Source organism: Amblyomma mixtum, chromosome 1 (genome assembly GCF_055824585.1).
Source record: "Amblyomma mixtum isolate Tamu chromosome 1, ASM5582458v1, whole genome shotgun sequence".
Classification (NCBI taxonomy): domain Eukaryota; kingdom Metazoa; phylum Arthropoda; class Arachnida; order Ixodida; family Ixodidae; genus Amblyomma; species Amblyomma mixtum.
Genome location: NC_143012.1, coordinates 38,076,969 through 38,102,511, shown reverse-complemented (window position 1 = coordinate 38,102,511; position 25,543 = coordinate 38,076,969). Strand labels below are relative to the sequence as shown.

General features: G+C 43.6%; 1 protein-coding gene across 1 annotated transcript; it reads right to left on the bottom strand.

Moving 5' to 3' along the window:
• Nucleotides 1-11: 11 nt before the first annotated feature.
• Nucleotides 12-25,149, bottom strand: LOC149366062 (neprilysin-1-like). The gene is made up of 19 exons (XM_089550995.1): nucleotides 25,112-25,149; nucleotides 22,817-22,978; nucleotides 22,098-22,178; nucleotides 20,792-20,994; nucleotides 19,378-19,572; nucleotides 18,212-18,298; nucleotides 17,419-17,549; nucleotides 15,939-16,164; nucleotides 14,946-15,044; nucleotides 14,606-14,683; nucleotides 13,515-13,627; nucleotides 13,096-13,154; nucleotides 11,971-12,022; nucleotides 10,047-10,114; nucleotides 8,201-8,331; nucleotides 7,275-7,340; nucleotides 6,969-7,070; nucleotides 3,101-3,177; nucleotides 12-746 (listed from the first exon to the last, which is right to left on the bottom strand). Exons 2-19 carry the CDS (start codon nucleotides 22,899-22,901, stop codon nucleotides 647-649), a joined length of 1,953 nt encoding a protein of 650 aa, XP_089407121.1. The 5' UTR covers nucleotides 22,902-22,978; nucleotides 25,112-25,149; the 3' UTR covers nucleotides 12-646.
• Between the last annotated feature and the right edge of the window lie 394 nt (nucleotides 25,150-25,543).

The following is a 25,543-nucleotide window of genomic DNA, read 5'->3' as shown; positions in this document are numbered from 1 at the left end:
CGAAACACCAGTTCACAGCGTCATTTATTAATTACAAACGATTTTGTACTGGCAGTCTAAGTACCTGTCGGCACCAGTTTTGGTCGACCGGCCAAACTTGACTACCACATTCCTGATGACGTCGGCAAACACTGCTTCTTGCTGTGAACAACGACTGGGTTTGGTGACGTCACAGAAATGGCACCTTGACGTCACTCGATGAGGGTGGAAAAGCCGTGCCGCTCCTCGGACGACATTCAAAATCATAATAAATTAAGTTCTACTCAACGCCTCCGACTGAAAATTGCTAGAAGTAATCTCTTTTCTACCGTGAAACAAAGCATATTATTTTTTTGCTATCGAAATTTAGTGAGAGTACCTTCTTAGGACAGTGAGGCAGTCATTGAGCAAGAGGACCTGCCTCTAGGGCCAAAGCAATGCCAAGAAATTCGACTGAGAAATTGGCATGTAATCCGGTTACCGAGCAGAAAAAATGCAAACAGGCGCCTGACAATAAATGCCAATTGCATCTAAGCATGGCGAAAAGGCGGCACCTGTGGAAACAATTCTATGGCACGGAGTTCATGTCTTCCACGTTGATGATAATGATGATGATGATGTCCCCAGGCTGCTGTCGCATTATTTCCTCTTCTTCTGTGAGTCAGCCTCACCACAAAATGCAGCGCTCCTTCGGGATCATCGCAGAATTTGATGAGCATTTGAATGCGGTGCTGAAGGCTTCCATGTTACGCATTGGTACGTTGATTCTAAAATAAAGAAAACATTGGTTTCAGCCTCTTAGCATTTACGACGTATAACTGTAGAGCGTTGTGTAGGGTTTCGTGCTGCCGCTGCACTCAAACGGCATTTGCAGCTTCGCTGCCATCGCTACACCGCGCAGGTAAAGGGGGAGCCATGCAAGATCGATAAAGCGACAGAAAGATGGCGAAAAGCAGGAAAAAAATTATGTCATTGTGGAAGAAAGTACACAGCTCATAAGTAGTATTTCTCAGCGCCAAATGGGGCCTTCAAACGGCATAAACTTGAACAAAAGCTTGCCTTTCTATGTTAAGTGACAGCAAATGAGCGAGATATGTCTTTTCGAGTGAGCTTTTAAGTGCCGATCTCTGTGCGCTAAAGTCTGTATGGTTTGCATTATAGCGAATGAACAGGGTTAAGCAAAGGGAAGAAGTTACATGCATAACGCAAAAATATGTTTCGTGAGGTAAACAACGGAAACGCAACACTTCGGCACTGCTCGCCCTGTGCTGAGAAAAGAGATCATAGCGTCAAAAACAAGATCGTCATTCTCTTTTGTTCTTTTCTTTTTCGCATCTGGGAAGGATTTATTTTTGCTGATTTCGTTTGACGGAGCAAAAATACTAAGAAGAAAGCGCGCGGGCGGCCTGCAACTTCCCGCGCTCTCCCGTGTGCTTCTGTTTTGCCTTTAGTATGCACAGGTGAATAGTAACCTTTGCCTCCCGATTCTTGGCCGATCCCCCAGTGTGGGTATGTGCCATCCTTTCAAAAGCTAACAACAACAACCTCCCAAGAACTCGCATGTTCATTGTAATATATTCTAAGATATTCTTATAAAAATATTGAAGAAATTAGTTCATTTACTGATATGTAGCAAAATATCTCGTTTGAACTGTTTCTGTCGAACGCATCGAACAATTAAGACTGCCATTGAAAACCAATCTGGAACGCTTTTGACGACAGCAAAAACGCTAAAAGCAAAAAAAAAATACAAGACTGCTATCAGTGATCTGCGGATATATTAATTCGTTTAGCGAAACCTTGCACTTTATTATCACGGTCTAGTGAGGGCAGACCAGCGGTCATTAAGACAGCAACAATACTTGCAAACGAAGCTCCTTATTTGGGCTGACTTGCGCCCGCAGAAGAACTAAGCAGCACAGAGACGGTGTAAGCAACAGACGTGCTTGTCAGTCGTCGAACATGCCCTCCGCTCGCTGCATCGCTCAATTTAAGGCCGGCAAGGAAACTTCGATATAACCGGTCAAAATAGACTACAGTAATCTGGAAAAACGTAGATGCAGTTGTTCATGGCTGTGATCAATCGAGATTAGTCCGGTCGCTTCACGAACAAAAATGATAACGCCCCGTTCCTGCGGCCTTGAGCGCGAACGAACGAACACTACAATGATACGTGGCAATATTTAGCCCGAAGTAATATTTTCAGGAACTTGTTCTTCCTTGTTCTGTCGCCTAGTTGAACGCGCTTCCAACAGCAGTCTTTTCTGCACACAGGTGACGTAGCAGCTTTTGAAGAACGTGTACGCTTTCTTGGATTTATTTTTTGGCTCTATTCCCCGCGTTTGGATTGCGTTTCTGTCTCCTCTTTGCAAACGAATCGTTGCTTGTTCTCCTGATTACTATCTACTACCCCTATTACTATCTACGCCCCGTTCCTGCAACGTTGGTTCCTGCGGCCTTCAGCGCGAACGAACGGAGACTACAATAATTCATAAATAGTTTCTCGCTCAAAAATTTTGTCCAGAATTGTTGGGTACACTTATATGTAGGTAGATGTATGGTGGATGGGCAGGATGGATAGACAGATCAGTAGACAGGCATAACAATAGATAAGTCGTGAACTCGAACAGTGCAAGGACAATGTATAAAACGAATACGTTGCAGCAAGTATTCTGAAGTAAACATTTTTGAATAGACATGAATTCCGCATTGATGCTCTCATTTATACCAAATGCTTATTGAAGGCAGGAACAACGTGCTCTTGTTGGGAATTTTTTTTAAGTATAAGTTAACATCCTTCGCGAATTATTCGTGGAAACAATTCTTCGTCCCATGAACTTCATTCGCGAAACACGCACGAATTAGGACCTAGCCAAAATTAAGTACACGTATTTTACAGTACATATTAAATTCACAGCTGTCACCCGAATAATCTGAAGGGAAATTTGCTGTCATCTGTTGTATTTCATGTTTACGCGTACTCTCGCCGTGACAAAAAAAAAATCATTTCGAATAAGGATGTGTAGCGTACACCTTAGTCTGATGCACCAAACGTTTACAAGAGACTCAACTGTAGTTTCCTTGGGTCACTGAGTTACGAAATAGCGCTGTCAAGTCATACCTGTATCGGTCTGGGCTGTGTGGATCATACTGGATCAGCTGCTTCAGATACTCTGGCCTGCTGTTGCTGCACCATACCTGCACGAATGTCCGCACCCATCATTTATGTGTTGCCGCATTTCATCTCGGAGGGTCTACAGGGTGTTGCACGTAACGTGGACCAAGCATTAAAAAAAAAGTAACTCCTCGGAGTTGAGCAAAACCAAAGACATATTGTTTCTCGTCGTGTGGCGCTCCTCACAGGATTTCGTAAAATTCAGCTTAAAGTAATTAACTAAGATTAATTACGCAAACACTCTATTCACATCAGTGTCACGTTCATTCCGTTAAAGGGAAACTGCATAGGTTTTATAAATCAACGAGCTTAAGAGGGCCGAATATGTGAAGCTTGCAGTAAAGCATGCGAAGTCTTTTTGGGCTAGCTCTTGAAATAGTGAAGTAATCGCCGATTAAAATCCAGACGCCCTTCCAGCTTCTCCGCAGCGCACAACGCCAAGTGTGTGTGTGTGTGGGGGGGGGGGGGGGGGGGGGGGGGGAGGCGCATGATAACGTCATCGAAGGTATCAGTACACTTCCAACGCACAAACGCCTGCTTTGAAGGAAAAAAACCAACGCCATCGAAGGCGAACCCTGCCGAGGGGAGTTTGGCAGCGTCTAACTAATCAGGGCAGGGTGTCGCTGACGACAGCGGTAATTTGAAATCATACCTTCCATGACGTCACGCTGAGTTTTCCTGCACTCCTCCGGTGCGTTGAGGAGAAGCGCAAAATTCAATCGTCGATTACGTCACTATCTTAAATGCCAGTGCAAAAACACTTGGCATACTTTACCTACAGCCTATATAGATTTGATTCCTTTAATATCGTGTAATTTTCAAAAAAAGTGTTGCAGTTGCCCTTTAAGTTGTAGAGGGAGTTAAGAAGGAACCAATGCCTTTATTCTGCAGCAAATTCGGTCCCTTTTTTCCGGCATTTAAAGAAAACCCGCAAAATATGAAAAAAAAAACACATGACTGCGCTCATGCGATACCATAATCTAGCGCTCCCAATAGTGTTTTGAACGAACGAAATGCGCGCTGACCGCGCCCAAGTTAGCGGCCTCCGCTCAGTTCGACGGGCTGCAGAAAATGAAGGCTACCTTCAAATACGCAACTCGACCATGGAGGAATGGATTCATACAGAGCGGACACTCCCATAGGGCCCAGCGGCCCAACTGACTGCAGCGCACCCAGCGGCTGGGTGAGAGACGTCCGGTTTCGGTCGCAGGCACGCGCAGTTTGAATGCTATCATGCGCTGCGGCCTGCCACGTTTAAAAAAGTGCACTCCCGTCACTATACTCCGTTTCATGCATAGCAGTCAACGCTGCCAAAGGTACGAAAGTAGTCCGCTGCGAAAAAAAAAAAGCGAAATGTATCCGTCCGCCTCGCGTCGTGGCTGAGTGGTACGAAGCGCACGCCTGTCTGTTGATTTAATAAGGGGCTAAGGTTCGGCTACGGCTAGGCTGGTTTTTTATTTTCCTTAAAAGATTCATTAGGTAGAAACTCGGAACTGTCAAACTCTAATACCTACTTTGATAAACACAGCGCTGTTTACTTTTTTCGAAGGGAAAAGGCAGGCATACATGCGATGTAACTTGAGTCGGATGGCGTTGAGTGCAAAGCTGTCATATTTAACACTGCGAGAGCTAGATATTGTCACCTTGCTAGGTCGTTTTGCGGTGATCTTATTCCAGTAGAGAGACCTGCTTTTTTGAACCTCGCAACTGTCCGAGGGCTGACCCCGGTCATCTCGTCCACAGTTTGGAGAACTTCACGCACAGTCTTCTCCCGGAAGCGCTTCCTTACGCTAGAGTAAACGTTGACAATCACCTGCTTGCAGTCTTTCGAAATTTTCTGAGACTTCAGCTTGGAGAATAGGCGAGCAGGAGATGTTTTTGAAGCCACAGTGGGCGAAAAAAACAAGCGAGTAGGAGATAGCGGTGCCATTTTTGCAGACTCAGAAACCGAAAGACGAAAGCAGACGACATCACCGGCCGGCCCAGCTGCGAAAACCTGATACAGGAGGAGCCGGAAAAAAACCATGAAACTAAGGCACTCTGTTTTGAAGAACATAAAAGAAAAAGCAACCTTTTTGCAAAATAAAACACTTTTATTATTATACTACAATATCGACCAACATTTACTTTAATTTTAAGTTCATTACTCTTTTCACTTTCGACGCACTGCATTACGATGCGGACGAGGAGCGCGAACAGGCGCCGCAGCCTTCGCTGCGTTGACTGCTATGTATGAAACGGAGTATACGCGGGTGCAATGAGCGTTTTCACTGGAATAGACGACGGAGTCTGCAACGCACAAGATTCTAGTCTTTGAGCTTTTCATCCGTTACTTGTTTTTTCGGCAATCTTGAAGATTGCCGTACTAACAACGCGAGAACGGTTGTTTTCGACACGTTTGCCCGTTTGTTTTTTCAAGCTGACCACATATTTTAGCCGAGCGTCAACAAATATCACTCGAAAGAAGTTGCGTATTATGGGCCGCCACAAAAAAAAAAAAAAAATTCGCGTCCCCATAAAACTGAACGCGCAACCATGCGACAGGCAAAGCGCACAAGGCATGGGCGCGCCCTTCGCAAACTGCGCACTTCCCAGCCTTCTCGCGCCACGGCGCGAACAGTTAGGCGTGATTTCAAACTGCGCCACTACGCGCCGGAACGGCGTGCTCAGCGAAACTGCTTGAAATGCAGCGTAGTTTGGCAAAAACTAGACGTTTCTCACCTTGCCACTGTCAGAAACAGCAGGAGTTACGCGTTGAAGACCGAGCCAGACGCAAGAAATAGTCTGCACGCTAACAAAGACGGCACACACTCACAGGCGCAGCCGCGCAGACTATCGTCTGCTATTTCGCGGAGTGCCCGCTGTTTACAAATTCTTTTCTCTATGACTTCACTGCTCTACCTTCTTTTTTTTTTTTTTTGCCTATGCGATGGCTCGATAGAAGCTCCGTCTGAATTGACTGTCGATGGCATGCTTATCACTTATCGCAGATCACGGCGCGCGCTTTCCAAGTCAAGGAGAATATGCTGACGTACTTTCGTGACTGTGCTGTGAGCGGCGCCGGCCGCTCACTTCGAGACGGCGAGCGCGCACTTTTCGTTCACTCACAGACACGCTTGGCAGCGCTACAATACGGTAGCGCAAAAGCGCATTCACGAGGTTGTTTTTTTTTTTCATATTTCGGGGGCTTTCTTTAAATGTTCGAAGAAAGGACGACGCAGAATTTACGTTGGTACAAAAAAAACTGGCACGGTCATTTCGGAACCCCGTCTAGAACTTAACGAAACGTAAATGGCGCTAGAGTGAGTATTAAACTTTTGCATGATTCTTTATAAACAAAGTTTTAGATAGTCTATAGAGTGTCTATAGACTTATGTCTATAAAGTTTATAGACTGTCTATAGACAAATCTTAGACAACAGTCTATAGGCAATACAAATGCAGTAGACAGTCTATAGACAATCTATAGATTTATGGCCATACACTTTTAGTAGACTTTTGTCTATGGCAGTCTATAGACTATGAATAGAGAAAAAGCAATATTTTTAGGAAGTCAGTAGAGTCGCTAAGAAGTCTACAGGCTGTCTATAGACCATTTCTATAAGATATTAATCCAAGCTATTTAACTAATTATGTAGAATTTAAAAGATACTCTGAGGAGCACCACACGACGGGATGCAATGTGTATTTGATTTCAGTCAGCTCCGGTGTGCCACTTTTTTTCTAATCCTTGGTTCAAGTTACCTGAAACACCCTGTATAATGATCCAAAGGGAGAGCAGTTGCTGAAGAGATGGCGTGAGAAAACTTATGTACCATTCCGTTTGCGATGAAGAACAGCTGTTGCCAGGACAGGTCTTCCAGGCCGACTAAACGAGTCTCGTTTTCACCCCTCTCTTTCAGCAGTCGTTCGTACGCCTGGAGAAGGAGATAGTTTCTCATGAGATAATATGCTACATGAGCTCACTGCTACTCTCGAAGATCACAACACAAAACACACGTATGCACACACGCGTGCCGCCTGTGGTTGCGAACTTAATGCGGAACAAAACAGAAAGAATTGAGTGGCAGCCTTGTAACGTTGTAGAAAAACCTTTCTTAAAGAACTGCGCTGAAACTTACCCCGAAGGCCAGTCGAAGGCCGCCGTTGTCGGCAATATTCTCGCCCACTGTGTTTCTGCCATTCAGCTGCCAGTGAGAGAGGAAAAAAAACTGTGCATTTAATTCCCTTGGCCAGCGCCTCTTCGAGAGAGGCCTTGTACACTCAAAGATATCTGTGCTGAAAACGAAGATCACTGAAGCGCTACTACATAATGCAGTTTAGCTGGTCAAAGCCACTTGGTTTCAGTGTTACAAATGGGAAAAAAATAAGAGTGCCAGTCTGCAGCAGTAAGAATGCTGCATGAAAGCTACCTCATTATTGCGTTCATGCCTGCACCTAACCGTGGTTATTACTACAAAATACTGTAGTGGGTTGTGTTGACAGTAAATTGTTTACCCGCCGCGGTGGCTCAGTGGTTACGGCGCTCGGCTGCTGACCCGAAAGACGCGGATTCGATCCCGGACACGGAGGCCGAATTTCGATGAAGACGAAATTCTAGAGGCCCGTGTGCTGTGCGATGTCAGTGCACATTAAAGAACCCCAGGTGGTCGAAATTTCCGGAGCCCTTCATTACGGCGTCGCTCATAGCCTGAGTTGCTTTGGGACGTTAAGCCCAAGTAACCAAACCAAACCAAATAGTTTACCTGATTACGCGTCTAACGATGCGAAACGACCATAGCTTGAACGCATATGCGTTCACGCACGAGTGTTCACGCACGAGTGCCATATTGGCTCGTGCACAGACCGCTGATTCCAGGCGACGAAAGAATCATTTGATCCATGATGTATTTTAAGGTTAGGGGTCTTCATCGTAAAACTAAACCAAAGGTACGGACCTATTTCCACCTCTATTGCCTTTCCTCTCCAAATGCAGGTACTGTAGATTATGAAGGTGGGGTACCAGCAAACACTCATGCAGTTCCGAAATATATTTGCGAACTCTCACCGACATGTTGGCCGCTTGATCAGTGATGTTTCCGTACTGGTATTCGAAGCATTTAGCCTTCCCTTCAAAGTGGGCACGTGTATCGTTTGTCCACCATTGTTTCAGCGCACCATCAGCGTCGAACTGGCTTCCTTAAAGGGCACGAAGAAATAAGAAAGAACTCATGACTTCAACGAAGTAGGGACCACGATGCTCCGAAAATATCTGCTGAGAGTAATTAACCACAACAGCTGCATCTTACGGGTACTCACCTATGGGGCAGAAACGCGGAGGCTAACAAACAGGGTTCAGCTTAAGCTAAGGACAACGCAGCGAGCTATGGAAAGAATAATGATAGGTGTAACGTTAAGAGATCGGAAGTGGGCGGCGTGGGTGAGGGAACAAACGTGGGTTAATCACATCCTAGTTGAAATCAAGAAAAAGAGGGCTTGGACAGGGCATGTAATGCGAAGGCAAGATAACCGCTGGTCCGCTGGTTCTTAAGGGTAACGGAGTGCATTCCAAGAGAAGGCAAGCGTAGCAGGGGTCGGCAGAAAGTTATGTGGGCGGATGAGATTAAGAAGTTTGCGGGGATACGGTGGCCGCAACTGGCGAAGGACAGAGTTAATTGGAGAGGCACGGGAGAGGCCTTTGCCCTGCAGTGGCCGTAGTCAGGTTGATTATGATGATGATGTATTAAAGTGTTGGACTTTATTATTGTGCGCGAGTCACTGAAAGATTCTTGACATCTCCTTTTCTCTCTTTATTAACTCTTCCTTCTGTCTCTTTATTTATTGATTGTTATTATTCTCTCTCTTTATTATTTTGCCTCTTTATTGAGCCCCGCCGCGGTGGCTGAGTGGTTACGGCGCTCGGCTGATGGCCCGAAAGACGTGGGTTCGATCCCGGCCACGGCGGTCGAATTTCGATGGAGGCGAAATTCTAGAAGCCCGTGTACTCTGCGATGTCAGTGCACGTTAAAGAATCCCAGGTGGTCGAAATTTCCGGAGCTCTTCACTACGGCGTCCCTCATAACCTGAGTCGCTTTGGGACGTTAAACGCCAATAAACAAAACCAATAAACTAATCTTTATTAACAGCCATGTAGACAACATGACAACAGACAGCAGCTGGCAGCTGTTTCGTGCAGTGAAAGTTCTTTGTAATTCTTTATCATGCATCACGAATACCTTTTGCTGAGTCGACTTCAAGCAGGTCTTTGTGAATGAAATATGAAAATAACAGAGGCATGGCTGTACGGAATTTATGAACACTCCTTTTGGCTTCACTGACGGCTGTTTTTAAAGTTTCCATGTAAAAGTAGATTGTATGCTGGGCATTGAAATCTATGGCATTTTCGCGTCCTAGTGTCGCACTTTGCGCCGCTTCGCGAATAGGAAGTAAACTAAAAATAAGCATAACGAACAAAGAAACATGAATAGCATGGACAAACACCAATAGTGAGATACACACGAGCGCTGGTGTGCGTCTCATTATTTATTTGTTTGTATTCCTAAAAGGTCGCTTGCGAGACATTGCATGAGGAGCGGAGGTAACACGGCAGAAATAACATTATAGATTATTTAAAATGTTGTAAAATGGTTTAAATTGATTAATGGGCTTCCTCGATGGTGGATGGCGGTGTTTGTTCCAGTTAGTTATAAATAACTAACCAACTAGCGCGGAACTTCGATCGGGTGGAATAAGTAACGTAGCATATTGTATCTGTAGATGAGACGTTTCGGTCTCGGACATCGGATAAGACTGAGAAGTGAAAGGCATGAAGGGCGTGAAGGGTGTGAGAAGTGAAGGGCATGAGAAGTGAAGGGCTTGAGAGTGTTCTGAGTAGACTTTTTCAGGTTACTCACCCATGTCGTCAAAACCGTGCGTCATTTCGTGACCAACGACCATGCCAATGGCTCCATAGTTGATCGAGCTGTGGGCAGAATTACGATTCTTCTCAGACAAGCGTTAACAATTATTTGCAATTACTTCCGTATCCCTCAGATAAGTATTTAGGCAGCGCTATTGATCCCTGCGCGCATGCGCGATGCTCCGCTGTGGCGACCTAGTTTGGGCGTTGCGACGCCCCAGATCCGAGCACAGGTGCATTGGGCCGGCGCGTTTAGTTTGCCTCAATACTTAACGTTCCCTGATGTCTCCGTATAAACTGAATTTTTTTTTTTTCAAAGCTTATCCAGGGACTTCAGTTTTATCTAGCGTCGGCTTACGAGTTCCCGAGAGAGTGTATGGCGTTTGCCTCGGTATTAATTTTCCCTAGCCCTCTATTCTCTCTCCTGCGATTGAGATGGCAGCTTAGAGTGAGTTAGTGTCTATTCTTTAGCGAGGCCCTCTTCCTTACTCGAAGCGCCCGCGTCTCTGCCTGTTCACATTCAAGTTAGGTAGCTATCGTCGTCTAGAGGACAGTGCACCTCTATATACGTTTAAAGCTGCTTCAGATAAATCTGTTTAGAACGACCTTACAAGGTGCATATAGGTGACCCTATACATCTGACGGATTGCATATGCCAGGATTATTTGTCTGCATAGCCCATAGTAAACACGCTTTGTACAAATGCCTTCAGAGGAGTGTATGGAAATGGGAATGTAGCGCCACTCTCCTGTAGCGCCTGATAGAGAGATAAACCACATAAAAATTCCCAGGGACACGTAATCGCATTGTGTTGCCAACGCGATATCATTAGCAGCTGTTGGTGCCTTTACCGGTAGTGACGGCAATTCTGGTCAGGTGACTTCACTTCCCTCGAGCGAATGGGAATGTTCCCGTCTGGTGACGTCACTTACCCCCAACCAGTGGGAATGATCCTGTTTAGTCACGTCACGTCCTTCCAACCAGTAGGAATGCTCCGGTCCGGGGACGTCACTTCCCTTCAGCTAATGGGCGAACTTTAGGACTTATGACACATTTTGGCACTATGGTGCTTCTAATGTCGCATTCATAAAGAACATATCTTAGCTGTCGTTCGAAAAACACAGCGATAGCTTTCGATGAGTTAAACGCATAATGCAGCAGAGCGTAACGATTTTTTCCTCCGCATATCCACCTGCCTGAGCGACGAATGTCCGGCGCTTAGCGTTGAATTTTACAACGCATGTTGAACAGTTCAAGTTTACAGTGTTTTGTTGTTAACATACACTAATCGTTGCTGCAGTCCGTGGCTTTTCATGGGTGGCAAAGTAGCCTTTAATGGCTCATACTGTCATCCGTTCGTTAACAAAGCGTGTCACACGCGTTTCACTCGGGAACTTAAAGACATAATAGAGAACCAATGATTGCTTCAAAAAAGACGAGAAAAAAAAATGAACCTAGAAGCCAAGTTTGATAACTGTAGATTAATTAGTTAATTAATTATAGGCAAAAATGTCGGAATTGCATCGAAATTGCGGAGACGTCGATATAGCCACGAGCCGTGGCAACGTTGTGACGTCACATCGAACGGAAGTTGTCATGGCATAGTAAAAATTGTCACAGAATGGTCGGAAAAATGTCGAATTTGTGTCAAATTGGAAGAAAAAATGTGTAATTAAGCGTAATTAACACTTAAGATCCCTAAAAGATGTATAATTTGGGTATCGATATAGCCACGGGAACGGTGTGACGTCACATCCACCGAAAGTCATCGCGGCATAGTGTCCTCAGCTTTCACCTCTCAACACTTTAGTTGCCAAAGTGTCCTCGCAGTTTTTAACTTTAAGTAAGATAGCAAAATTTGTGACGTCAGGGCTGCTTATAAAGTCAAAAGCAAGATCAAAAAAGAAATACTGGCTTACCGCGGGAGTCCGTGCTGGTAGAGGGCGCCTTGAAGAACTCCCGAAGGGTACACTACAAGGCGAAAAATGCCAGTATCTTATGTCACATGATGTTAGTCGACCATACCTTTGTGTTCCTAATTCACTTTGTACCCGGGGTTTACGCTAATAAACGCGAAGAAATGTAGAACCAACAGGGCCAACCTTTTTGTTAAAATATGCAAAGAACCATTAATAACGTGTTGCAGATCTTAAAGAAATTCAGATGAACCTCCGGTCTGACCAAAATAAAACTTCCCGCATGACATAGACGTTGAATTTTCACAAGGAACATATCGTAGCCCTTTTCGCAACATCGCTTGCAATCAGTACAAATGGTGATGCCTACAGTTAGAATAGTAAAAGTAAAGCTTAATTTTACAAATGGCCGAGTTTAATAAACGAAAATGACTTCTAGACCTTTACTCTCTTTTGCGGTGAAGTAGAGACAGCAGGAGCTGTCTTTTCTCTGCCCCAACCTAAAGTGACTATACCCCAACCACTGGCGCAGCGCCCTCTCTAAGCCTGCTTGAGCAAGGCCCACCAACGGCACTCCGAAAGGTCCCGGGATCGCACAATCTGGACAGCCCCAACACGCTCGTCACTAGGTGGTCGCGTGGTATAAGATTGGTGACGTCACTGAGCTTCCTTTTACAGAAGGCATACCGTTACTACCAATGCGACGACGTTGCAAAATCCATAGCCTTACAAGAATTTTTTAGGCAGCCTACAGACTCTCTATAGACGACAGTCTATAAAGTCTATAGACTCTATAGACAAATTCTATAGAGCTGTGTACAGGTAATACAAATGCTATAGACAGTCTATATACCATCTATAGATTTACAGCCGTACACTTTTAGTTGACTTTTGTCTGTAGAAAGTGTATAGACTATGAATAGACGAAAAGAAATACAGGAAGGCAACAGATTCTATAAGAAATCTATGCACTCTGTGACGTAGTTGATGCTTGAACCTTCATCGTTTAAATGTGGAAATTAATGTGGTAATTGGAGGACGATTTCCAAATTTTGGAAGTGCAGTACTGCTACTTAAGAAATACGCAAGTATGCTGCAACCTTCTTCAGCGCATTTGCATGATCTCACCCATCTCGTTGTTGCTTGGGCTATAAAAGGCGTTCACGAAAGCAGGACCGACCAGCCACCTGCAATGAACAAGGAATGCAAAGTACTTATGGATACTCTTCAAAAGGATCCTAGCAGGTGAAGCCTCGGCAACCCCATTTCTTCAGCCAACGAGCGATTGAAGTTGTGTGAGTTTAGAGCCGCATAAATTGCCCACCCAACTAACCAAAACTTTCATTACATTACAGAAGGAACCGTATTTAACAAATAACCCCTCGGTCATTAAAAATTATAGTGACGTTAGTTAATAAGGCCTTGCATTGAAGAGCATTTTATTGGAATATTCAACAAGTTTAGCAGTGGAAGAGGAGGATGGGGGTACAAATGTTTTTCTGGTGTAAGCCCGTTACTTTTATGAAGAAAAAAGGTTAACGGCTTACTCAGCGTCTTTGTCGTACGGCTCTTGCAGCTTAAGCATTTGCTGTAGCCAGTTGTTCCTTGCTATCCAGCGCAGCATTTCCGCGAAGGTGCAATTGCTACAGAGCTGTGGTACCTGTTGGAAGAGGTTGCCTGCGGCTTTTAAACAACACCAAATGAAAATGCAATGGCAAGAATGAACTACGCTGCACAGGTAGATTACTAGACGGTAGGGCTGGCAGCTTTTTTTTTACGCGAAAAAGTTTTGAGCTACTCAGAAAACCGCAAATGAAGTGTTCGATTTTGTACGCATTTGCATTCCAACGAAACGCGGGCAGCATGACGTCATCTTTACAACTTGTACCTCGCCAGCGGATCGCTCAAAAAGATGAGCCTCCGGTGAATCAAAGAAAAGGAAAGAAAAAAAAACGTTTTTTTCCGCCTATCAGAAGCCAATTGTTTTAGCATTTCTCAGCAAATAGCGCCACTGCGGAAGAATAGTGGTACCAGCTGCTCTGAAGATGAAGAGGACACTGACTCATCGAGAGGTGGAGCGCAGTTTACCGGCTGTAATCTACAGTCTTGAATTTCTTCTGTGTCTGCGTGTTTTCTTTTTCTCTTTTAATTTTGCTTTTCTTTCCAGCTGGGGCTGCAACCAGGCCACCCGCTACAAAGGGACTATAGTCGGATACAACTCAAGAGCGATGCGGCTTTTCCCCCCGTCAAAGGACCCCCTCCAATTCCAGCCAATGGCGTGTACGATTCTGATGACCCTGCTAGCGTGGCAATGCAGGGAGTTTATTCGGAACGTTTATTCGGAAGAAATAGCGTCAGCATCTTCCTTCGTCGTCCCCTATTTCAGCTCGTCAACCATGGATACGTACAAACTGGGCTAACTTCCCACGTTTAGGCTCAGCTGTCAACTGCTAATGCGGTCACTATGCTTCACTATTTGCGTCCAAAAGCGAAAATGTTGTCGGTACCAGGTATTAATGCGGATTAAATTTAAAAGATGCTGCAAACAAGGACCCTCATAGGTTAATAGACGCTGCTGAAGTTTCTTTGAAATGCGTTCGTAGTCAGCGATGTCGGATGAAAGTATGCGCATACTCACAAATCGGTAAAGTTCTTCCAGATATGTCGTATTGTGCAGCCAGTCCGGGTATCCAATTTTTTTACCCATTTTAATTAGCTGAAAAGAGGCCAAGAGGATGAGTCCTCATTGTGCACGTGTAGATTGAATCTGAGGTACAAAATGTTCAGCAAACTCCAGTCTGAGTGCAGCAAATGTTCTAAAGGCACCATCTGGAGAAGACTTAGTTGAATTGTGCAGTAGAGGTTTCAATACTACGAACATAGTATATAACGGCGTAATGCGTAAAGGTGACTTGGCAACGCAACGAACCCTATTGCGCAAAAGTTCGCTGAAAGATAAATAAATGTTGGCACAACACCTTCGCCTCTGCAGTCATCCTCGTTTCATCATCCATCCATTCAGCGTGTTGCAGCGTTTCGTTGAAAACTACCATAAGTCGTTTGGCAAGGTCTTTGACCTGAAATGGACAAGCATGAGCGCATTGGTTAACAGTATCTTTATTAAGAGCACTTGAGGATACCTAACATGCAGTGGAGCATTGGGCTGCTCAGTGCTCACTGTAAAGACATACTTGAGCTTTCATAGACATGATAATAGTTCGCTGAGCCTTAGGAATTACAAAACGTTTAAGTTACGGCTGGACGCACGCATGTATTAACTTTAAATGAAACGTAAAAGTTTGAACATTTTATTTCAAATAGCGGTACCATTATGCGAACGACCAAAAGGGCTGATGGTTCTACAGATTATTGCCCTGGGTTATTACCAAAAGATTTCCTTAACTCCTCCCTCCCCTACCCCTCCTTTCTGGGAACCCTGGGTATCTTCCGAAATTATATAAAACACGTAGATCGGTCTATCTCAACCCTCTGCATAAGCAAGACGACCGCATAAAACACTCGGCAATGAGAAATAATTTTTGGCTAAATTATTATTTATTTCGTTTTAATGGCAATGATTGACTCAAATAGGTTCTTTATAAGTTCCCCTCAATTTCACATTTCTCGGAGCATCAGTTCCGCTCTGTGACTACCACCGTTGTCACGGCGGTCTCCTTTCTAAAAATCGTCTGTAGAATTACTATGCACTTCTTATAGACTGTATTGCCTTCCTGAAGATATTTCCCTCCGTGTATTCATAGCCTATGCACAGAAGTCTACTAAAAGTATATGGCCATAAATCTACAGATTGTCTATAGACTGCTTACAGTATTTGTGTTTTCTGTATACCAATCTGTAGGATTTGTCACTAGAATGACAACTGCCTTTTTGACACAAATCTAGGAACTGTCTCAAGAAATTTTGTAACGGCTACGCGACTTCTCAATTTGTCCAGGAGACTGTGCGGTTACCTCTTCTTTGGCCTCTCTGCTGAACTTGTGCTGAACGTAGAGTAGACCCACAATTGCGGGCATCATTTCGTTCACGAATGCAACGCACTTTTCCCACCTAGGCTTCTCGGCGACTACTCCAGATATTGCTCTTCTGAGTTCGAAGGAAGCGTTCCGGAATCGTTCAGAGACCTGCGCTGCCAAACCTAGCATGACTTTCAGGCCGGCGTAGTTGTACAGTGTGTCTCTGGAAAAAAAGGTTAGAACAGGGCACCGCGCTTACTATAGAGAATAGAACAGTTAAAGTATTTCGCTAGCACAAAAATATTTTAACTTTTGTAAGTACGACGTAGTTATGAAGTCCTAAAAAGTTTACTGTGCGAAATCTCGCAAGTGTTAGTTATCTTATCTCTATTGGAAGAACTGAGTCCTATTGCATAACTTATCAAGCTTAAGCCCCGGACACAGTCGAATCCGGAGCTCTTTAATTGTGATAACAATACCCAGAAACTCTGGACAAAAGCATTTTTAAGCGGGAAATTGTTTATAAACGCCGGACTTCAGCCTGCGTCATTCGATTCTAGTAGAAATAAAAATTTCTGTCCGGTGTATCTGTTACAATGAAACAAATTAACAATGCGGATGATTAGATGGCTCATTGATACGAAAACCCACGTTGCCGAAGAAGCAGCAGTGTTACAAAACTAGCGATTGGTCTAAATGGTGTGACGTCATCAAATAATATGAAATATTTGAAATATGAAATATTTAAAATGTGAAACACTAACTAGTAATAGTAGCAGCACTTACAGCTGCACCAACTACAAAAGGACAGAATGGAATAAGACGAATAAAAATAAAATTAAAAGGAAATTTGAGAAGAATTGGAATATAATTGCAATGTTTTCGCACTATTCGTACGCAAGTTCCTTTAGTGTCCTCGGTAATTTTATTAAAGCATGATCAACATATTGTGGAAGGTCCCGGGTTGAATAATTACCATATTATTTGAAACTTGATGCGGCCCAATGAATATCATGTATTAAATCCCAAATTTTCGTAATCTGTGTGGTATTTTCAAAAAACACAGGACATAACACGGTCTCCTTAAAGGTCAGCTTAGTAGTCAGCAGCCAGTGTCACATTCGCCAAATGTTGTAAATTAGACAGTCTTTTGCGGAATGCTTTACGTTCGGCGCTTCCATAAATGTTCAGTTGTTTCAAATGTGTACCCATGTTTTTTTTTTCATGTTCTACTGTTTTGATTTTATTTCTCTTCGCCAGCAATGACTGCAAAAATAGCTTTTGGCTAAGTATTCGCATTTGTAATAGCAAGGCTGTGATAACATACGAGTAGCTTTTGATATCTTTAACCAGAAGATACATCCCGAGTGAAGGCATTTTATTCGATCTGACAGGGAGATATCCCGTCGCAGCTATGTCGGTTTAAAACCAAACTATCGCTTGAATTATTTCGTGTGAAGTTGGTTTCTTTACTTACGGGTCAGCACATTCGAGAAAAGAATTTAGTCTGCTGTAGTATTCCAAGGCGTACAGTTCTATGGTCTCGTTGACACATAGCGTAATATTTACCCTGGAAAATTGTTTCGTAAGTAAGTCGTGGAGCCGCACCTGTCGAAACGAGAAGGTAACTCTTAAAATTTCAACCAGAACAAACACTGCACAACTAAGAGGATAAAACATTCGCATGATGAACGTGCTTTTTTTTTTTCAAGCGCACAGGGGTGGGAGGTCATTTGCCGCACCTCCAGCGCTCCATACGAGGAAAATACAGTGAATTGAGCTTCGAGTTCGTCTCAGAAAGTACAGTCGGGAACAAGGTTGTTTGCAGCGCTAGAGAGATATTCCGCTTAATAAATAAAGCGAAATTTTAGCCCCATTGCTTTATTATGGACACATTGGTGGCGCCTTTGTCGTTCGCTTGCCTTTGCTGTTGCGCTCGAGCGGCCACACCAGCCTTGCGTATAAAACCTGTTGGCTGCAATAAGCTGTTACATCATTAGCTGCACAGGCAATCGCTCCAGTGCTCTGAACAAGCTTTTAAACCGGCCTCTGAGAGGAGACAGTCGTGTCACTTTTCTAGCCTAATCCTCACTGTTTGCGCTGCAACGTTTCTAACATTGTCTGCCAACTATCTTGCCAAGTTAAAGTTCGGCTGGTACATGGGTGAGGTGCCTTCACATCTCCGTTAGATCAGCGCTGTCTTGCTCCTATCGTCACCCTCGCATCATCAATACGTCATGCATGAACTGATCAGTCATATAGTTGCTTACGCGCGTGAAATTCTCCTGAAGTTCTCTGATGGTGGTTCTGTTGTAAATTTTCCGGAGGTCTCTCCTTTCTTCGGGAGGTGTTGTCAGCTGGAAGTAGAGAGGACTGACTTGAAACTTAACGACGGTGCAGTGTCTGTTCAAGGTCTCAAGGGTAGCAATGCGGTGCTGCAGCTTCTCTTATGAACTTACGTTAGAGTTTGCACATACAGAGGTAAAATGGTAGCCTATTAGAGCCCACGCGCGGAGTCGAGTTAGTGGTTACGTAGGCTCAAATTTAGAATGATGCCTGAGGGTATATGCTCGCGCGCACTTGTAACCCTCAGTTTATTACTAGCCTAGCAAGGTCTTCCCTGTCACATGCCTTCCTATGCAGTTTACGAAGTTACGGAAGTCGTAGTTTTGATTATTCCTTACGGCGTTCCTGTCATACAAGGTCATACAAGCTGGCAAATGGTCTGTGCTGTGATTCCCTGCATATTTGAAAGAAGTATTCTGTGGATTAGATAAAGGAGAGCTGGGGATAAAGGTTAATGAAGAACATCTGAATCTTACGTTTTATAATGACGCTACCTTGACAAATAACTCAGGCAGGGAATTGCAAGGCATGATTGTCGACTTGCAGACCCAAAGCAGTATAATAGAAAATTAATATGAAGCAAAATGTAATGTTTAGCAGTCTGGGAAGGGAGAATGGTTCATGGCGGGTAGTGAGGCATTGGAAAACCCGAGATAGTGCATTCATCTAAACAAATTGGTGACTGTAGATTCCGACTATGATCGAAAAATCGCTAGGACTATGAAAATAGGATTGGGTACTTTTGTCAGGCACTTTCATCTCTCGAATAGCAGCTTACTGTAGCCCTTCAAGAGGAAAATAAACAAGGGTTCACTTTTCCAAGTACTGACGAAAAAGTTTAAATTTGTATTGATTACAGAGAAGATCACCACAGAAAGGAAGATGATAGGTGTAACATTAAGAGATAAGAAGAGAGCAGCCTCAGTTAGCGCAGATTAGTGATAACTAGTACTAATCAAAAATAAATAAATGGACATGGGCAGGACATATAACGCGTTGGAATTACGGCATTAATAATATTAATAGTGTTATCAGCAGTGCGCGCTCTTCTTATTGCGTATGAGGCAAAATAAAAACGTCAGCTTCTCACATTGGCCAACTGTCCTTCGAAGTCTACAACCGTGTCGGAAAGTTCCGTCAGCTCCCAGTCACTGATGTTGGGTCTCATGAAACTGAGTGCCGCTTTGACGAGCTCCTTGTAGGCACCAATTATTTGCTTGTTTTCTTCTTTTTCTGGGTGTACTAGCTGGTTTCTGCCTACTGTCAAGAAATCTAACTGGTCGATCTGAAGAGAGGAAAATCGTGCTTTGGTGAGCTAGATTCGAAAAACGTGATCATGGGGGATCAATTTTAAGAGCGTTAGCTCTTACTCATCACGTTTCGAGATTTCGTGGGGTCTGCTACCGCCCTGAGATCACAGCGCCATCTGTGGAAGCAACTAGAAAACATTAAATCTCGCATTGAGACTTGTAGCGCCATCTACAATAGCATTGGGAAATATACGTACAAATTTGTATTCCCACAGGCGTACCTCCCTTTAATTTCATTCATATCAATTCTAGTAAACCAAACAGCTAACTCTCATTACTTCAACGTCTCCCAGACGGCGGTGACCTTTTTTTCTTTTTTTTTCATAGGACGGTCGTTACAAAGATTGCAAATAACTCAGTGATGTTAGGCAATACAGCTGTCTTGGAAATCAACATACAGTGTTTGAGACTTTGAGGAGGAAATTGCGGGTAAAGAGCAAAAATAAAGTCAATAGGAGTTCTTGACTTTAACCATTAACTACCTCCTCATAGTCTCAAGCAGTGATTAATGATACAAAGAATAACACTGAATATAATACAAAAAGCACATGCTGAAGCCCAAAAAGACTTCATGCAATCTATCCAGAAGACTATTAGCCGTTATGCGCACACTGTGGCATAGATGAAAACCTATCCTACATGGGATGGGGATGCAAAAACAACACAGAAATAGAAAGGGTAAAAGAGCCTACGATTGATTGGTAGGAGGAAATTCTCTCGCGCTAAGACCCGAAAGTTCAGCAGGAGCGGACTGAAAGGGTTAAAGTAGCTGCAAGATCCAATGGACTCCCGGAATAGAGAGACCGACCACCAATTTTTGTTACACTTAAAATGTTTTCTTCGCCGCCATCGAGTCTAAGAAAGAAACGGTGTTTCTGACGGCTGAGGGATACCCCAAAATTCTCCTAATTCGAACACACTACAGATGCTTCGCATGTTACTGGACAGAGATGTGAACTGAGAGTTAAAGCGCTACTATACGCTGTGTGCAGTGACATATAGCCATCTGAGCTTGCATGCAGGTCAGTGTCTACTACTAGGTCATACGTCTTCATCTTGGAAAAAAACTTATTTTCCAAATTCCATATGCAGCTGGAAGGAACCATAGGAGGTCTTCTCTGTGAGCTGCTTCACGCAGGACAATGAAAAGAACTGGTACGTTGGTTCAGTGAATTCTAGCCATAGCGTGCTTACCCCAATAATGTTAGAGTTCAACTTCTTGACGTCTCTTCCGACGGTGACGGAAAGGATGGGGAAATGTCCGGTCATATTCAGCACCTCGGTGCTGTTTTTGAACAACTTTCCGGTGCAGTCTCCTGTTATCGGCCAGTGAACGAGCCCGGATATGTTCATTATTTTCAGCATCACATCAGGCCGATCTTTTGAAGTTGGAACAGCTGAAAAAAAAAAATGCATACATACATAATCAAGCATATGCAGGGACCAAACTCTACAGGGTGCGTTAGTGGCAAACGAAGTCGAGATATATCATTAGACAGTTCTTGAATAGCGTATGCACACTTATTACGCCAAACGCAATCATTTTGCGGGACGTCAAGCTGGTTTTCACATCTGCCCTTTCATTGCGGTTTATGCAGACGGACACATACCGACAACTTCAGTCTAGTGGCGTCACCTTGTTATTAAAATGGGCACTATTTTTGTCAAGAAACAAATGCACCTTTTTAGGTCTAGGAGCGACCGAATCGTCACTCTTAACAAAAAGTAAAACAAATTTATTTTTCATACGTTTTGTTATAGAGGAGATGAGGCGAAGGAAAGCCCGGCTCCCCAAGGGCGCCGCAATGACGGAAACTCTATTGCAGCGTCAGCAAGAACTATGCGCGCTGAACTCGGGGAAAGAGCGCATGTAATATGCACATACGTTAAAGCTGTATTCAAAATAGCGTTTGGCGCATGCGCACTGTGAGTCGCGCTATTTCTTAGCGTAAGATACCCCTCTGCGTATGCTTTACTAAAACTGCCTGTCAACGAATGGCTGAAGACCCCATTTATAGAGGTGTAAGTCGCGCTCTCGGGCTCAGACCTGTAGTAGTCCATTCAGGTGATAGCTGGCAGACACGGCATCTACGCGTCTATAGATCGTTCTTCACGCGTCTCTGGAACACTGATGGCCCGTAGGACATGGAGCCTTTGTGAGCAGTTTAAAATCAAAGGGGGGGGGGGGGGGGGGTGGACCCGAAGTGAGCGGCTGACGTCGCTCCCCACATGATCTTTGCAATGCATCAGCCCATTCGTCTCAAACACGGAAAGTGCGCGCCGTGTTCTCCGACAAGTGGTAGGCAGGCCATCGAAATCTAGCAGGCAGTTTTCTAATCTGTGGTCACAGCCCCCCATCATCGCGAAGCTAGAACCGCAAATTACGCTTCTTTTGTGCAGAAAAGTAGCCTTTTCATACCAAAGGTAACAGCCACTGTTACAAAAAGCAAAGCAAATTTTAGTCCTATTTGTTTTTTGTAAATACGTAAAGCTCACGTACCCATGCAGGCGTTGTATGCAACTGCAGCCTTGTCTGTAATGTTCTGGCACTCGTAAACCGGGGTCATGCTTTTCAGTATTCCTAAGCGGGCAGAGAAACAGAGGTGATGATGTTATTAGAGTGAGAAAGAGATTAAGCTCCATGCTTAGGCTCTGGCAGCTTTTGGAGAACACCACATCGATAAGCATGGACAAATTGGACAGGCTAGCGGCCAATACTTTCATAAGGAACTGAGCACCAAATGGTGTGAAAGCAACCCTCAAATCATCATCATTATCAACAGCCTGACTACGTCCATTGCAGGGCAAATGCCTCTGCCATGTCTTTCCAGTTAACCCTCTCCTTAAATGAGGCTCACCAATCAAGGGTCTATCTATTTTCGTGAGGCCACAATAACTAGTTCTTCTTGCAACTGCTTGCCATTTTCGATACCATGCTGGCTTTGTGCAGTGCAGTTCACCGTGACATTGTGTAGAAGCCATTGGTTAAATGGCTAGAGGCCTCCCTTCGAGCCCTCCGCCTTGACCGTCTCTCTAGATAAAGCATCGCCTTGTGCCGCACTATGGGGACAAAGAATGAATGCCATACGTCTGGTTTGCGCCCCCGTCTCTCTTTGAAGGCGATAAAAAGAAAGAACAAATTTCTGAAAACGTATTTCGAAAGCAAACAGCACATATCCTTCGGAAACATGGGGGGAAAAGAAACACTGCGTGGCTTACCTTTAAGGGTTTCCTGCAGTTCATCGTGCAGGAGGTGGAAAGTGCCCGTCGTAGACTTGCTTCCTGGCACTGGGTGATTTCTCATCCACCCGCCGCAGGCGTAGGAGTAGAAATCGTCGCAGGGGTCAACGGACCGATCGAGAAATTCGTTAATCAGCTTCGCTAAATGGGGTCAGTCAGTCAATAAATAAAGAAGTAAATGCATACTCAATCAATCAACCAACCATCAGTCAGTCAATAAATAAAGAAATAAATGCATACTCAATCAATCAATCAACCAACCAACCAACGAATCAATCAATTAATCAATTATTCAATCAACCAATTAATCAATAACAGTCAGTCAGACAATAAAAAGAGATAAGTAAATACCTACTCAATCAATGAATCACTACAAATGCATACTCAGTCAGTCAATCAATCAACCAGTCAACCAACCAATCAATTAATCAATTAATCGATCAAATAATTAATCAAACAATCACAGTCAGTCATACAATAAAAAATAGACAACTGGTTTGGTTTGGTTTGGTTTATGGGGTTTAACGTCCCAAAGCGACTAAGGCTATGAGAGACGCCGTAGTGGAGGGCTCCGGAAATTTCGACCACCTGGGGTTCTTTAACGTGCACTGACATCGCACAGTACACGGGCCTCTAGAATTTCTCCTACAAAGAAATTCCAGCCGCCGCGGCCGGGATCGAACCCTCGTCTTTTGGGTCAGCAGCCGAGCACCATAACCACTGAGCCACCGCGGCGACCAAAAAAAAAATAGATAACTAAATACCTACTCAATCAATGAATCACTCAGTCAGTCAATCAATCAATCATTCGGAAACATCTATTTATTTATTATAATGATCTATTTTGTGATCATGTTATACGCTAAGGCCCTACCTAACCGCTCAATTTCTCCTCAGAGAACTACTATATTTTGCGCAGCCCGGGATGAAAAGGGTCAATTTAATTAAACTCGTGTTAGTTAAGGTGGAGATGTACGCAAATATTTTCTACACCTAAAGGTATTTTTTGCAAGTGCAATGCGTTTACATCACATACACGTCGCTATATATCTCCAACTGCAACGCTCTGAATATGCATTCTACGGCTGGCATTACGAGTCTAAATTTACAAAGAAGCTCTGCATCTCATTAACTCTTCGCGATGATCGTATAAGCACTGAATTTGTGCCGGAGAACAAGAGAATACTTGTATGAGTAAAAAAAAACAAGCTGCGTAAGGTTGCAGAAAGAGTAAAATAGAAACATAGTTCGTTATTTGAAAGTTTTATGACGCAGAGGCGACTTAGGCCATAAAGCCCAGAAGTGTGAAAATACACACTTAACAAAAAAGATGAACAATGAAAGACACAGCATGAAACATACTTCTCGTTGTATTACCAAGGGGTGAATAACGCTTAGTTTATTAAGTAAAGGTTGCGATTCTCAGCTTTTATTTGTTAACTTCGGCGGACGTTTTTTAGAGTTAGTTTCACAATGCAATTTTCGGGTTTCTTTTTTTTTTCGGGCGAGTGTTACTTTCTACGGGTGAATTAATGTTTTTTTTTGGCAATATAAGATTATATTCGTGTGCGGTTAAATCACAAAGCTTGTATCGGCCTTTTTTCAGTACAAGCAGTCCATTTAACCGTAACTGACACAAAAATGACAGTACATCTTTTCATGTAGAATAAAATCCTGTCAGCATTAAAAAAGTTACGAAAGTTAAACGATGCAACCATCATTTAAAACGAAAATGCAATTTTACTTTTAAAAGCTTAGTTTCCGTGTTATTGTTGGGTTGGGGCGCTGGACTGACGAGGAATCACATTTTTGGCGGCATCCAAAGACGCATGAAAGTTGGCGAGCAAAAGCAGCGGAAATGTTAAATCTAAATATGAAATCTCATCACAGGTGGCACCACTATCAAGCTTCTTCTCACTTCTGTAATGTCTTAGGAAGAAGCCTGAACATGGTCGCTTAATCGGCGATTACGTCGTCATTACTTCTAGCGCAAAAAAATAATGCATGATTTACCTAGAAACGTTGTACATTTTGCCCTTGTAATTTGATCCAGTTCCGAAAACCCACATAAGCTTCGCCAATCACACTGCTTGTCAGACAAGCAGCACAAGTTCTATGCATTTAAAATATCTCTGGGGCGATACTAAAGACACATTCGACCGCGAAGTACTCAACTATGAACAGAAAAGTGTGTCTGTGAAACGCACCACAAGCACAATTCACAACTGCAACAAAGAAGTCAAGTGCAAAAAAAAAAAGCCAGGAGTACTTTACCTCGTTGCTTGCAAACTTTGGTTCGACAGACTGCGTAGTTTCCTAAATAGAGACGTAAGAAAGAAATAGTTCTCATGACAAAAGCAACCAAAAATGACATATTATTTTGATTTCTCTTTTTCTCTTCTTCTTTACAACCGTGATGTCTGAAGAAAGCAGAGCATGGGTACTTCTCCATTGTTTACTTAATTATTTCTTCGCAAGCATCGAAAAAGGTTCAAGGATGCAGTTATTGGTTACAGTGATAATTCAAAAAGCTTGGAAAATCTCCGAGCTTTACAGCCCACTTTACTTCTGCAATAAACTTAAGTTCCGCATTCTTCCTTCGTTTTCGTTCCTTTCATTTGGTACAATGTTTCATTTAGTGAAAAGCCATCCAATAGATCAGCTGTGTGCTCTTTGCGATATCATCGAAAACTTCTTGATCTGACC

Excerpts from the sequence above, each read along its gene's own strand:
- LOC149366062 (XM_089550995.1), bottom strand. The coding sequence starts at position 22,901 with ATGAGAAATCACCCAGTGCCAGGAAGCAAGTCTACGACGGGCACTTTC. Across the intron at positions 18,299-19,377 it reads TCGAAGGACAGTTGGCCAAT|CTGACAACACCTCCCGAAGA; the intron begins GTGAGAAGCTGA and ends CTCTACTTCCAG. Across the intron at positions 13,628-14,605 it reads TGGAAGAACTTTACCGATTT|GTACCACAGCTCTGTAGCAA; the intron begins GTGAGTATGCGC and ends CTCTTCCAACAG.